At 32.0% G+C, this 15,942-nt stretch overlaps 1 protein-coding gene across 2 annotated transcripts in view; it reads left to right on the forward strand.

Moving 5' to 3' along the window:
* LOC134708036 (angiotensin-converting enzyme-like) overlaps window positions 1–15,942 on the forward strand; it is a 147,743-nt gene that overhangs the window by 105,838 nt on the left and 25,963 nt on the right. For both annotated transcript variants that reach the window (XM_063568285.1, XM_063568284.1), the window contains exons 5-8: window positions 1,230–1,373; window positions 2,165–2,454; window positions 4,673–4,842; window positions 9,718–9,842. In XM_063568285.1, coding sequence (XP_063424355.1) covers window positions 1,230–1,373; window positions 2,165–2,454; window positions 4,673–4,842; window positions 9,718–9,842 — 729 coding nt within the window. The remainder of the gene's footprint in view (window positions 1–1,229; window positions 1,374–2,164; window positions 2,455–4,672; window positions 4,843–9,717; window positions 9,843–15,942) is intronic.

The raw sequence follows: 15,942 nt of genomic DNA on the forward strand, positions 1-15,942 counted from the left end.
TAGAGCATTCCTTGACTGAAATTTTGTTGCACTTGGTAGATGAATATTTTGCTAAGGCTTTAATAAATATGTTGGAAAAAAATTATGAAAATATTACTATTTTTGTGGAAAGTAATAAATCTTTGAAATCCGTTTTCAGAGACTTAACTGATATTTCAATTCTTTGAATATGACTTGCTCAAGGAACATTGAAATAGGAAGACTGACCATTGTCCAATGCCTTCACTGACTGTGAGTGACATAGTGTCGGGTATTTTTTTAAGAAGGATAACAAATCAGCTTTAGACACATGGTCCACATATTAAGAATCATAAGAAGCATTTTTGGAAATACTAAAAGTAATAAAACTTAAAGATGGGTATGTTGTGCTTCTGTGTGGTCTGGCTAATTCATTTAATAAAGTGAGTGAATATCAAAAAATCATTCACACAGAAGACAAGAACAATGGGCAATGTATATCCGACACGAGATGCACTACTATTACACAGGAAACGTGCAGCTTACCAAGTTAGTCGTGTTTGGGGGTATTTGTTAGTCGCAAATCCTGGTATGCCATCACCAGATTCATCGTGTTAGCAAAACCTTTATGATATATGAGGGACATTCAGGCCAGTGCTAGCAAAAGCTGCGATGTAATGTCAACAACGAATCCACTCTAGCTGTACGAAAGCATTAAGTAACCGCTCATCGGACTGTTAGAGGAACACTGTGCTTTATTTGATTTCATATATTTGAATCTTATTTGCTTATCAATATTATTTGAATGTGATCTATAAAATTGTTCTGCTAAATAATTATTTTTGATGCACTATTTTTATTTTTGCTCCCATCAAAATATTATACTTGTCTTGTATCTTTGTAAGGTTTAATCGATACATTTTCGGAAGTCATGTAAATATTAACCACAACTGCAAATTTAGAGCTTGTCAGAGACTCCATTGTGTATGGCTTCATATATTATTGATATTAAATATATATAAATACCTTCAAACTTTGACTTTTTTATGGCGCCATTTTTAATTAAGACGCCATTTTGAATAATTGTGTATTTCATGAAGTTAAAAAATATTTATTGACATGAAGAATAAACCAACAACAATACCATACCTCATGTAATTCGTTGTTGAAAATACATTTTTATGTGTGTTACTTGGACAGCGGTATACTACTGATGCCTTTACGTACACAATCTCAGGTTGATTTTAACGAATTTAATTCTAATGTTTTAGGTCTTACTGATGTGATGGCAAACAGTCGCAATCCAAATGAACTTTTAGCTGCATGGAAAGGATGGCGTGACCAAACGGGTAAAAAAATGAGGACCAAGTACACGGAATTCGTCAATGTCATGAATGAAATGATAAAATTTAGTGGTCAGTAAAATAAATATTCATTCATACTCGATTCATATTAAGTAATAAAGATAACAAGCTGTGTCGAATCGCTTTAAATGATAAAAGCTGCGTTTCTAAAGACAAACTATTGTCAATTCTCGCTTTGTCCTGTCAATCAATGACCTTACAATGCAGCTATGCGTGCATTTAATGTATTTGAGTTAATTTTCGATGTCCATATGATTTATGGAGAGCCATTTTTTTATCTGTTCTCCTCGTATAACTCTGTTGGAGCGGTTTCTGCGTAAGAAGCACCCTCCTATATATGAAGTCCGTATGATATGATCATGCCGGAGCATAACGTATAAATTGAAACATATAAACACCATACGACGTAGCAGAGAGTAGGTTACTGCTGAGAAATTGGAAGTTAATTTGGAAGTTGAATACATGCCGTTTGTCATAAGTGTGTAGTCGTCCATCTGTGCCAATATTGAGGAAAAGATCAAGGTATGAAGCGGTCATTCTTGTATCATTAGTATCCTTTATTTCAAATTCATTAGGATAGGATATATGAAATGCAGGTACTGACTGAAATATAGGTTATTGTTATTATCATCTTCACTGTAGTTTCTTATAGAAGCAGTGTGGTTCTGCATAAAATAAGAAAATAAGTAAACAGGCATATTAAACAGTTGTATAAATGGTAGATGGCCTAAATTTGTGTCACCATGTGTATTTGAAAATATTTATATACGAAGAATATATGTTTTGGCTACTTAAAAGACAACTTAAAGTGTCGTTACAATTATTTATCTGTTTACTTGCAGACTTTAATGACACTGGCGACTACTGGCGGTCTTGGTATGAAGCTTCAACATTTGAATCCGATGTTAAAAAACTTTATGATGAGTTACTACCTCTATATGAACAATTACATGCCTATGTTAGACAAAAGCTAAAAAATAAATATGGAACGGCATTGTTTCCCGACACGGGACATATTCCGGCCCATCTATTAGGCAATATGTGGTCCCAAAGCTGGAGCAATATTTACGACTTACTTACGCCATATCCAAATGCTATAAGTGTTGATATAACTAAAAAAATGAAGGATAAGGTAAGAAAAAGTTTTACAAGGAGAATCAGGTTAAGGATTTTTAGTTTTTTTTATTATAATTTATGTCACCGGAATGAAACATCCAAATCTCATTTACCAAAATTAAACATGTCAGTAACTGTTCATACTAAATAATAGTTATTAATATTAATATTATAATAATAATTTTGACCAGCAGAAACCAACAGTATACACTTAAGAAACCAAGATCGTTGAAACAGTTAAATAAAAACTAAAAAAAAACTTAAGAACGTAACATATAGTCCATCAAAGAGGAGCGAAAGATACCAGAGTGACATTCAAACTCCTAGATCGAAAACAAACTGACACCACCATGGCAGGAAAAAGAAACAGACAGACAGACAAATAATAGTACACAAGACACAAAAAAGTAAACAAAAGACTAAGGTAGCACTCCACAGTTAGGTGTGTAGTTTCGCATTTTGGCCACTGTGGATTTTTAAATATGAGAGCTAGTTTGAAATAAAATTCATTTTTGGATAGCTGAGTACTAAAATAGCCTTCGTATTGGGTTTATATGAACATCAAGATTATGTAATGCATGTAATATAGGCTGTTTTCTGTATGACAGTCCGTATTTGCATGCCCATACCATACATTGGTCCGGCAATTATTGTAATGTTTTTTTCCAACTTTTTTTCGCACGAACTTTGTGATTAGATTTTACGAAAAAAATGAGGCGAAAGACACCCATTTTTTATTTGATCATTAGGAAGATCTATGCAAACAGTTTCTAAAAAGGTATCACTCAAAGGCATTGAAATTCTAGTTTGATCCAAATTTTCGGGGGGATATGTGACATGTTTACCCCCCTTTTTGCAATATTTTATTGTAAATAAATGCAGAATGTTGCCATGGATACACATAAAAGGATTTTTTTTCATCCGTTTAATTCTGAAAAATCAAATCTATGGAAGATAATGATTACATACATATGCACACGTACAACACAAACAGTAATGTTAATGTATTAGAAATCCAGGAATAGGAGATGATAAAACATTTTGTGGCTCATTTTTAATTTTATTTTCTAACTGTGGAGTGCTACTAATGACACGAACCCCAACAAAAACTAGGGGTTATCTCAGGTGCTCCGGAAGGGTAATCAAATCCTGTTTCACATGTGGCATCCATCGTGTTGCTCATATTATTACAAATTCGGTAACTGAACAGACAACTGGTGGTAATTAGCAATCAAAGGTACCAGGATTATAATGTAGTACGCGCGTTTCGTCTACATAAGACTCATCAGTGACGCTCATATCAAAATATTTATTAAGCCAAACAAGATCAAAGTTGAAGAGCATTGAGGATCCAAAATTCCAAAAAGTTGTTCCAAATACGGCTAAGGTAATCTATGCCTGGGATAAGAAAATCCTTAGTTTTTTCCAAAAATTCAATTTTTTGTAAGCAGGAAATTTATAAAAAATGACCATATTATTGATATTCATGTCAACACCGAAGTTTTGACTACTGTACTGGTGATACCCTCGGGGACGAAACGTTCACCAGCAGTGGCATCGATCCAGTGGTGTAAATAGCCATCAAAGGTACCAGGATTATAATTTAGTACGTGAGACGCGCGTTTCGTCTGCATAAGACTCATCAGTGACGCTCATATCAAACTCTTTCTTTGAAACATACAAGTTCAAGCTCTTCTTTCTTAGTGTGGACGAGTAAAAAGATTTACAGAGACTTTCAAAGATCTTTATCAAAACACGAAATAATTCTGCCATGACACCGAAGATTATCCCTTTACAAAAAGTAGTTGCAAACGTTTTCGCATGGATACATCACATAATAGCATTTGAATCATGAAAAAGACGAATCACTTAGTATTCGAAGGGGATAATTTTGATGACAGATTTCTATCAACTGCACGTGAAAGTATCGATACCAAAAAAGCCTAATCAAAACAGCAATCATCTACAAACGTAAAAACATTTGTTTTGGAGATTAGTGTGAATGCCATTTTCACTGCACTTGTACACACTTTCGTTTAGGAACCAGCTGAAGACCATTTGATGGCTTAATACAGTTTTCTGCACTCTGGTTGGGTGTTGTTCTTTTTTTTTTTTTTTTTGCATATTCCACATTTCCATCTAAATTTTATTGATTTGCGTAATTATGCACTTAGGTAAAAATACATTTAAAATTTGACCAAATATATGTTTTATCAGAAATTACCCGATTACAGGGTTATAATGTTACCCATATGTATCGAGTGGCTGAGGAGTTTTTCACCTCTATCGGATTAGACAAGATGCCTACAAGTTTCTGGAATAAATCTATGTTAGAAAAGCCTGCCAATCGAGATGTTGTATGTCATGCTTCAGCCTGGGATTTTTATGATGGGGAAGATGTAAGGTAAACATCATTTACTATCTTTTATAATGTATCAAGTTATTAAAATAAATAATGATTGGTGTACATACATCTAGTGTGTTAAAGAACGATTTCAAACAAATTCTTATTTGTTATAGTTGCAACGAATACAACTTTTTTTGAATATTAAAAGTAAAAAAACAGCTCATCTAACTGACACATCTTGTTATCCGTAAACAATTGTCTTTATAAGAGTCGTGATTTCATTACTTCAGATAACACAATGTTAGCATTTGGAATGTTACATTTTTTAGCAATATAATATTATTTATGTATTCGAAATAAATGCTGTTGTATTGGTTTAATATTAGGCATTTATATACCGGAATGCTGTAGTCTTAATATGAAATTACTTAAAAAACAATAACGTCTTTTTGATTTTACCTGTCGGAAAACTCTAGCTTCTCAACTCGAGACAGCTTCACGTAATGTGGCCTGTGCCTTCATTGAAGACATGTACCGCATACTATGCATTCTAATGCTATTTTCAAATATTTAAGAATTAAGAAAGGATCTAGTGACTCTGCTGACCAGTTTTAATTGTCGGTCATATTATTTACTATTTTGTTTATAAGTTATAGCCTATAAAATTAAGAGGCGGATATCTTTGACAAATACAATGCGTTGGTGCAAAATGTTTCATTAACACCATGCATTCATTTATAATAATATACATTTTTCATGAATCTCTAGTATAAACATGTCTCATTCATGTTCAAAAACATGTACTCTGTGACACTAATGAATAACAAAACCAATAGCATGTCCAACAAATATGTATATGTAGCAACCATCAAACATTGATAAATGATTATGGCATTCATAGGAAACATAAGTGTGTCTGTAATACTCAAGAATCAACGTTACAAGCACTTACATAGTAGTCTTTCTAAGAATCCTGCAAAGCATGGCATACTGATAAACTAAGATTTTGATTTGCATTCCTTTTTTTACATTTTTTCACCTTTATATACATTCAAAGTAAAACTTTTTCTCACGGCAAAACAAGTGTGAGTTTTTTTTTAATTTTTATAAAACATCCCTGTCAAGTGAGATTTCAACAACAAGTAAGATGATTCACAATAAAGTGCATTTATTATAGGCGCATAACAGAGGGTGTGGATGGGGCTAGTTATTTATGAATAATGTACAAACATATAAAGAGATAAATATGAGAAAAAATTAAGAAAAGAGAAAAATAGGAGAATAAATAAAGAATAGAGAAAAATGGGCAAAAATATAAGGAATAGAGAATCATGGACAAGAAGTAAAGATAATAGAGAAAAATTGTCTCAAAGACAAAAGAATACAGAAATGAAGGATCTCCTATCCAGCCTGTCCATATTTTCATATCCATGTCATACATTGGTTTGGAAATCATTTTTTTTTAACTTTTGGTCGCACAAACTTTGAGATTAAATTTTACGAAAAACAAATAGGCGAAAGATAGCCAAATTGTATTGGCTCATATGGTAGACCAATACAAATGGTTTCAGAAAATGATTCACTCAAGATAATTGCATTTCTAGTTTGAACCAGATTTTGGGGAACATGTGACATTTTAATCTCGCTTTTGTAAAATTTTATGGTAAATAAACACAAAATATTGCCATGCATATAGGAAAACGAAAATTACTTAACCATTTTATTTTTGTTAATCAAATGTGTAGAAAATTAGATACAATTTGACATGTTTGTATAAAACAGTTGGCTTAATGAATAGAATAAAACATTTTGTGATTCCATTTTAATTGTATAATGTAACTGTTGAGTAATACCTATAAGTTTCGCCTCATCCTCTTTTTTGAGACGTGACTGCAAAAGTAGGTGAGGGGACTATTGATACTCCAAACGTTGTATGCATTGTTGTATAGATCGCTTAAGGGAAAACGGTACTGTTAATACTGCCATAGGCGACAATACTAACATTTTCTAAATGTACCACTTTTTATAATAAAAACCTGGATAAAAAAAGTTATGTTTGGTGTTAGTACTTTATAAGTTTTTTTTTTAAATTGAAGCCAAATAGTATCATGACCAACTTCACACGGAGATTGTTTATGTTTACCACGCCCACCGTCATTTTACACCAAATTTGTGAAATTTTAGAAGTCTTTTCGAATAATTCTCTAGAAAATAATTCAATAGGTTTCAGAATTTTATTGTAAATATACACACTGCAGTTATTCATCATTGTTCATAGATATATAGAAAAATAGATTGTACCTCACATCCAATCACAACGCTCATAAGTTGACACTATATGCTCTTCAACTTTGTACTTGTTTGGCTTTATAACTATTTTGATCTGAGCGTCACTGATGAGTCTTATGTATATGAATCGCGCGTCTGGCGAATTAAATTATAAACCTGGTACCTTTGATAACTATTGAATTCCTTTATCTGCCTTGGGTACGCAACAGGCCAACTAATGTTAGGAGAATGTAAAAGTACTGTTTTTCCTTAATGACATGTTTAATTATGAAAAGTTTATTACCAGGAGAAAGAGATAAACTGAAATTTCATTTGTTAAAAGTAATTAATTGACTACATCACATTGCAAGTATTACTCTGATATCTTTAAGCGATGAAATTTAATTTAGAAAACGAATATAATTAAACTTAACTGGAAATCTAGAGGAAAATATCAAACGAGAATTACATCTTCTTATTATCTATAGAGTCAAGAAACTCAATTATAAACTCAATTATAAAACAATGCCGGTGACGGCATTCATCGAAAGTGATTTCTAATTTTAATTGTTCATTTTAATGACATTATTTGTTAAACTGGGTTTTCAGAAATATACATAATGTTTTATGGTCAGTATTAATCGAGATAATTGCATAAGAAGCTTGTGAAATTGGGAACATAAAATCTAGAAAATGACAATATTTGCTGCATATTGATAAAAAAAAAATGAAAAAATTCTTGTACCGTAACATACAAATTTTAAGATCTTTCGTTTCAACAATGTCTTTCGCATGTTTGATTCCAAAAATATACGTATTTTTCACATTGTAAGTGTTCCAGTAACCATTATGCTCTTGTCACATGGACATTAAATATAGAAAAAGAGTGGTTTCTTGTTTTGTGCAGGTTAAAAAATTGAAGATAAATATTTGTATAAAGAAAACATCTTTTTACTATTTTTTATACATTTCTAAGTCAAATTCGTATACATTTTTGTACATGTATTTGCGGCCTTCTCGATCTTTTTACATTCAATGTTTACATCGGGATAAGGTCCGCTTGAATTTGCATAGTAACCAATTTTCAAAAGTTCCGATCTTTGCTAGATATCTGTCGATTTCTTTGGAATTGTTTTTCATGACTTTCTCTGATCTAGCTGTACATATATACGGTTGGGTTTGGGTCAGAATTTTGGGATTTCAATCTGTATTTTGTAAGAAATGAAAGATTAAATCTTGGAAGTAGGTTCCTTTGGAACAGGACTGTCAAATATTTTTATTTAAATTGTATTGTGTTCATTACACACCTTACGTTCAATTGTGCATGATTTAGTTAATATGTTAAATTTTTGTATGTCTGTTTTAAAATAATTAATAATTATTCCTAATGGATGTAACCCATTATGATGTTGTTTCAATTTTCAATGTCATAATATATATAGAATATAGAAGGGAAATCATAAAATCCATATACTATAGTTAAAATGTGTCAATTTTTCAAAACTAAAGCCAGAAATTATGGTACTATTGTGTTTATCAACTAAATACACTATTTTGTTGATATATCAGCACTTTTTGGCTCACCTGGCACAATGGGCCAAGTGAGCTTTTCTCATCGTTTGGCGTCCGTCGTCCGTTAACTTTTACATTTTTGAAAGTCTCATCTATACTTGACAGTTAACAATCATATGAAGTTTCAGTAAGGAAGGAGCATTTTGAAAAAAAAATACATTTTTGATGGTTTCCATGGTCAGAGAGACCATTCCAAAAATTATAATGACAGATGCCACATTGGTTCATGAGAGGGAAAATACTGTCAAGGTTTTAATGGAATTGTCCCACCATTTTAAGGGAGGAAATGGTAGTATAAGGTTTTTGGAGCATTTTGACCTTTTTGCATTGTTTTCATGTTAAATGTAGTCAATTTGGAAATTCCTTAGTTTTCACATGCCAGTCAATATTTTTTTATGAAAGTTTCATTTAGTATTGAGCAGATTAAGTTTTTGACGTTTTTTATCTAGTTTTCATGGCAACATAGTAGTTCTGATCAATATCAAAATCATCAGAAACCTGACTATAGTGGACATCTATCTTGAATAAAAATTTACCTAGGAGAAAAAGCAATATGTCACCGACATTGTTGATCGGGTGACATAATAATGAAAATGGGTCTCAAGTTACTATTGTAACACTACAATGGGATGACCTGCTTTTAATATAACTATTGTGCCAAATCAAACCAAACTTAGCCATACTTATTATAAGTGTATCTATTACTATTTATTTTATGCTTTTAACATTATTTGACATGTTTTCTAAAACCAAAGTAGATACAGGTGAGCGACATAGGCTCCTGAGAGCTTGTAGTTAAATAGTTTTATGGTATTTAATGTGCCAATATTTTTCCATTTTGCATGATTCTAAGAAAGACAACTACTTAAAGTGAACATAAGGTCCTATGAAAATAATACGGTATTTCAGTCTTCATTACAAAAAAAAACCCATTTCAATTTAAGGATCAAATAATATTTTAGTGTGAAGAGTTTAAGCCTGATTCATGGTAAATAATTGCTGATTTGCAAAACAAAGATGTGAATAGATATGAACAAATACTCTTCTGTAAATTTAATTTTGATATTTTGTGATATATAAGTAATATTGCAGAATAAAACAGTGTACAAGTGTTACAGCTGATCAGTTCTTGACTGTACACCACGAAATGGGTCACCTGATATATTTCTTAGCATATGCAATTCAACCGGTCATCTTTCGCAGAGGGGGAAATCCGGGTAATTTATTCTTATACATAACGATACACAAAAAAAAGAATTTTAAATTTTAAAATGCACTTTTTAAAATCCAGACAACTGTTTAGCTTTATAAGATTACATGGGAACTAAAAGTCATATGGAAAGATATGTTTACTTTTTACAGAATCATTATGTTTTGTTTAAATAGATTCTTTCTTGATTCTCTTTCTTTTCTTTTCTCTTATTTTCAAATTGAAAGAGTGTGTGTAATAGCATTGACAACGTTTATTTAAAGGGCCTGGTTTCTTTTTTATTTGCAATATCAACTTGTGTATCGTTGGTGTTTTAGAGTAGAACACATATAATCATCTGCATTAATTACTTATTAGCTCTACTTTTCCTTGCAAGCCTTCTATTCTAGAATATAAGTTAGAACAGTCTTGAAATTTACCTGTATAATAATCTATGTACAATTTCAAATTCAAATACTATGCTAAGAAAACTGCAAAATTCTAAAACTTGTCCTTTTAGCGCATTAGAGTTTTTGTCGTACTATTTGTGATGCCAAATTTTCAACCACTAACGAGACGGATTTTGATTATTTTTTTACAATGAAGACATAAGGTTTCAATCTGTTAAATTGAAGTTTGGATCAGGCATGTCAGTAACTGCTAGTTGTCCTTTATTAACTTTTGTTTATCATTGTCATTTTGCATACACATGGCATGATTGTATTAAGTATACTAGTACATTTTTTGACGTTTTGTGCAAAATGCAAGATTGCATTTTTGTGGGTGTATGATCTTTGCACGTACATAAGAACTTGTAAGTCGTCGGTAAGTGCAGAATGTATAAATGCACACCCAGACATGAGTGATAATGGGAATAATGATTCCATGATACATAGATATTTAAGACTGGAAAAGAATGTAATTACAACGGAACCCCTCGTTATACATATATATATATCATACCAGGAAACCATTTCAAATCACTGTTTGTTCTGTCTGTGTATATTTACATCCATTCGCGTTTTTCGTTTTGAAATAACAAAAAATTGAAATAAAAAAAACGAAAAACGAGAGTCCTAGTGTTGTGATTTTTTGTATATGATTTCTTAAAAATCTAAATGCAAAACAAAAGTGTTTTCGTTTTTCGTTTCTGATTTATCAAACACTGAAACGAAAAACGAAAGTGTTTTCATTTTTCGTTTTTGATTTCACTAAACAAGAAAAGCATCTTTTTCTACATTCGGATTCAATTTATGTATTTTGATTTATTTAATTCTTGTTTAATTTACGTTGAACAATGTTTTCCTTTTTTTATCTATAATAAAATATCTATTCATTATATTCAAATATAAAAAAAATCACAAATTTAAATAACACAATGAAATATTATATAAAGATGCTAAAAATAAAACGATTAATTACAGCTTCACATTAACAAGTGAGGTTACTACTAATCTAATAAGAAATTCTGTCCTTACAATATGCATAGCGGTTATCAGATCAATATATACTAGTTCAGAAGACCTCATCTTTAATGTTGCCTTTATTCCTTCCATAAGAAATTAACCATCATGCGGCCATGTCTTTATGTCCTTTACACTTGTTGTATGTACCATGCATGGTCGCATTTGTTATCTTCTCTTATGCTTCTTCTGTTTGGAATATCCTGACAGAAAAAATGAAAATAAAGTCGTCCGTATATTATTTCCGTCATCGGACGGACTTTTAAGTCATAGACAAGACTTCTGTTTACAGGTGGCACGGTTGTATTTCCTGACCCATTAGGGATAATGATAGCCTTTTTAGAATTTTCCCCTCTTTCTAACACTGCCAAAATTTCTACATTCACAGTTTACTGAAGTACTTTCATTTTACTATACAGAAATGAATTTGAATGTGTATCATGCCCATTCTTTTTTGTCATTTTTAAAAACCTTAGGCCACTAGTGCTTTTAGATGTTTTAACATGCAGTTAATCAATTTTTATTTTAAAAACTCTCAAAAACTCATTGTCATCTGAATGTTATTTGTGTCCCTATTTTTCTACACCTGATTCATCCCTCAGTTTGGGAAAGTATGTTCAGTTGATACTGTATTTTTTGTCTTCTTCTACAATTACTACACCCATAGACTACCCAACTCTAAGCACATAATACTAATAAAAAACCAAACTAAAGTTCAAATTGAATACCCACACGACAGTGCCATGTGCTGATTTTAATTGCACATTATGATACATAATATCATGTCGACAAAATATAGTCAAGTAATACATAATTACTACTGAAATCAAAACATTTCATATAACATCAAATAAATTCACATAAGCAAGATAAAAAAAATTCAACTGAGAAACACGTCTATTCGAGTCGGCCCTGTCGTGCTGAATGGCTATATCCCATGAAGCGCGGTAAAACAACTAACGGTCTATGGGAGATAACTAGAAGAAATTAATTTCAATCTAATTCAGTTCCTTCAAACGGTTGAAATTACATTTCTTCTACAATTACTACACCCATAGACTACCCAACTCTAAGCACATAATACTAATAAAAAACCAAACTAAAGTTCAAATTGAATACCCACACGACAGTGCCATGTGCTGAAACTACAAAGAACGGGAAATAAATTTGTTATCTTGCTTATAGAACTTAATTCACTTTGTAAATAAAAAGTCAATACCAGGTTATAAACCTAAATTTTCAGAAACAATTAATCTGTCTTTTAAAGAATCTTTAATATAACCGTCCTTGGCAGTCTCTGAACGCCATCTGCCATGTCTTTTGAACAATCGACCGGAAATACCTAAATTAGCGCAAGTTGTAGCTCCGCCAGAACGTAAACTGTGCAATCCATATTTCTTAATATCTGACACAAATGGTTGAAAAACTTCAATAAATAATTCTCTCATACGTGTGTAAGACAATGATTTATTTTCCTTTCGAAGCACATATCTATCCTTGAATTTTGTTAGATTTCTAAAAAATAAATTCTTCTGATTCCGGCGAAATATCAGCCCACAACAAATATAACTTTAAATTCTTAACTGGACACAAATCGGAATCCATACAGGCTATTACTACAGAATTGCCATCACGATATATATCAGTTTTACTTTTCGGAATAAATATAGATATATAACCTAATTCAAAATTGATATCACATCTCCGTATATTTAATAGCTCGGACACTCTCAAAAAACCTGAATAAGCGAGTAAACACGCACATATAATACGCTGTGACATAACATTATATTCCTTAAATGACGAACTATACATTTTAGATAGAAGCTCAGGAGTAACTGGTTCCTTTTTCTCAATTCGAGTCGCTAATCGTCGTTTTGCACCTGCTAAAACATTTTTCACAACTAGATTAACAGTAGGAGACGTTTGACCAATCATATGATGTGCCCATTGTATACTATAAAAAGCTGAAATAACCGGACTAGCAGTGCGACTGTTCTGAACTAATGAAGATAAATAAAGTGCAACGTGCAAAGATTTTGCCGGTAAAATATCACAACGACTTATGCCGTTATGAACAGCCCACTTTTTCCAACGGATAAATCCTGCATGATAAGTTTTAACGGTACTGTCAGCTTTAGATTCGCTTAGTGAATCCACAAGAACATCAACAATGGTATGCAGAGCTGGTGGCAAAAAATTAATCTCAGATTCAAAGGCCTGCAAAAATACATGTATAAACAATAATTAAACAATAACAGAATCTTAAATGTAAGAAACTATCAACAGAAAAAGACTTGTTAGTACATCTCACAAGACTATGTACAATAGTCTTAATGCTGACATAAGCATTTGTATTTATTAGTATATAAGTTCTCAACAAGGCCATTTAAAGCCTTAATGCCAAAATCTGAAACCAATTCAGATATGCATTGTAACGTTAGTACACAATCAAGGCACTACTACAGCCTTTAACATATCATCTGTAAAAAACAGATAAGCATACACAGCTTCATAAACAAAATAGGTTTACAACCTACATACATATCAGTATTTTATTCTGAAATCTAGCCTCAAAGCTAACATCTTAAATGTAAGATCAGTATTACCAAAAATGGCCTTCTTGCTTTTACCAGGAATATAAAACTCCTTATCGCTTGGTAATTCTACATATCCAATAACTTGATCTGTGAAATCGCCCCCATTTGGGCATAACATAGGCCAATAACTTGCGGATGGCCAGCAAGGAACAATCAATGTTCCTACAGCGTTGCATTGTCTCATGTAATTAATTACACGTGGTATAAGAAATACAGGTGGTACAAAAAGACCGTTGACCCCATACCAATCTACTGTAAACGCATCAATACCAGAAGAATTTTCATTCCAAAATCTAGAATAAAATACTAGTAACTTGAAATTGTGATCAGAAGCAAACCAATCTACTTCATGCGGGCCCCATAAAGATTCTATCAATTGAAAAATGTAATATGATATTCCCCAATCGTCATGATCAACGATACGACTTAGAAAATCAGCTTTTTCGTTTAGTGTTCTAGGTATCCAAACTATATCAATGTTGACATTGTACTTCAAACATGCGCTAAATATGTCCAACGCTAAATTCTGTAAAATAGTTTTCGTACTTCCTTTGCTAACAATGCTCACAACATTTTGGTTATCTGTGAACCATTTAACCCTTTTTCCGGATATAATGTTAACTAAGGACAGCAAAACTTTCTTTACCGCTGAAAGTTCCTTCCAAGTAGAACTTTTACTACGTTCTGATTCAACCCACATACCATGTGCAATGCTTTGTGGTGCTTCTACAATATAACCACCAAAACCTGTATCACTAGCGTCACTGTAGATAATACTATGACATGATCCATCAACACTGAAATGTTTTACATTAACTTCATTTATATACAGTTTCCAGAATTGTAACTGTTCAATACTAGATTCTGAAAGTTTAATATAAGAATACCAAGACGCAGATGTGTTCACGTCTATAGTTAAATGTTTAGTCATTAAATAAACTAAATTTCCAATAACTAAGTATGTAGATATAATCTGACCTACAACAGATGCAACTTTTTTCACAAACACGCTTTTACGCCCAGTCAAACAAGATATAATGTCATCAATAGAATGAATCATCTTATTTATTCTGTTTTCTGGTATTTTGTAAAAACCATATTCTGTATCAATAAATGTACCTAACCAAACCAAACGTTTAGTAGGTTCCCACAATGACTTTTCAGCCTTGGGTACAAAGCCACTTCTAACTAAATCTAGCTTAACTTGCTCTGACACAATCTTGCACATTTCTTGATCTTGTTCTATACCCAAACCATCATCAAGATACATTATAACTTGCTTACCCTCAGATCGCCATTTCTTTACAAGTGGCCTAGTCAGTTTAGTAAAAATAAAACAAGCTGTACTCAAACCAAATGGTAAAACAAGAAATTTTAAAAATGTAGGACAGCCATTAATGATCCATGAAAAACCTAAATACTCTGTGTGTGGTTCAAAAATGTCAATATGGTGATAAGCTGAGTGAACATCGTACTTAAACATGGAATAATTTAATTTAATATGCTGTTGAGCAGTCCTCATGTCCTCAAATTTAACGCTCTGTTTCCATAAATGTTTATTTACCGCTCTCAAATCGAGAATCAATCTTTTCTTTAAATTAGACTGAACCGCTACAGTAAGAGGATTAACAACAAAAAGTCGATGGTCACACTGAACTATTAACCCTCTATGTAATAAATCTTGAATAGCTGTATGTACAAAATCGGGATTTTTCAAAGCTGATAAATTGTTGAATAAATACGTAGACGGAGGAGTAGAATAAAATGGTATCTTATAGCCATCTCTTATAGTGTCAATTATATAGTCATATGCACCAATATCTATCCAAAATTGTATATTATCCTTCAGCCTACCCTTAACAATAATATCAGTACCATTTTGCTCATACTCGTAATAATCATGTGTAAAATTTTGAGCATACTCATAATCTAAAGAACTAATGTCAAAATTATACTCATCTTTTACAAAGCTAGTTTCTGTTGTGTGATGCTGCTGTCTTGTTGTTTTGGAAGGGGCAGTTAACTCTCCAATGTTTGTACGACCCACAGTTGAAGCAAGGTCCCC

Source organism: Mytilus trossulus, chromosome 2 (assembly GCF_036588685.1).
Source record: "Mytilus trossulus isolate FHL-02 chromosome 2, PNRI_Mtr1.1.1.hap1, whole genome shotgun sequence".
In the NCBI taxonomy this organism is placed as follows: Eukaryota; Metazoa; Mollusca; class Bivalvia; order Mytilida; family Mytilidae; genus Mytilus; species Mytilus trossulus.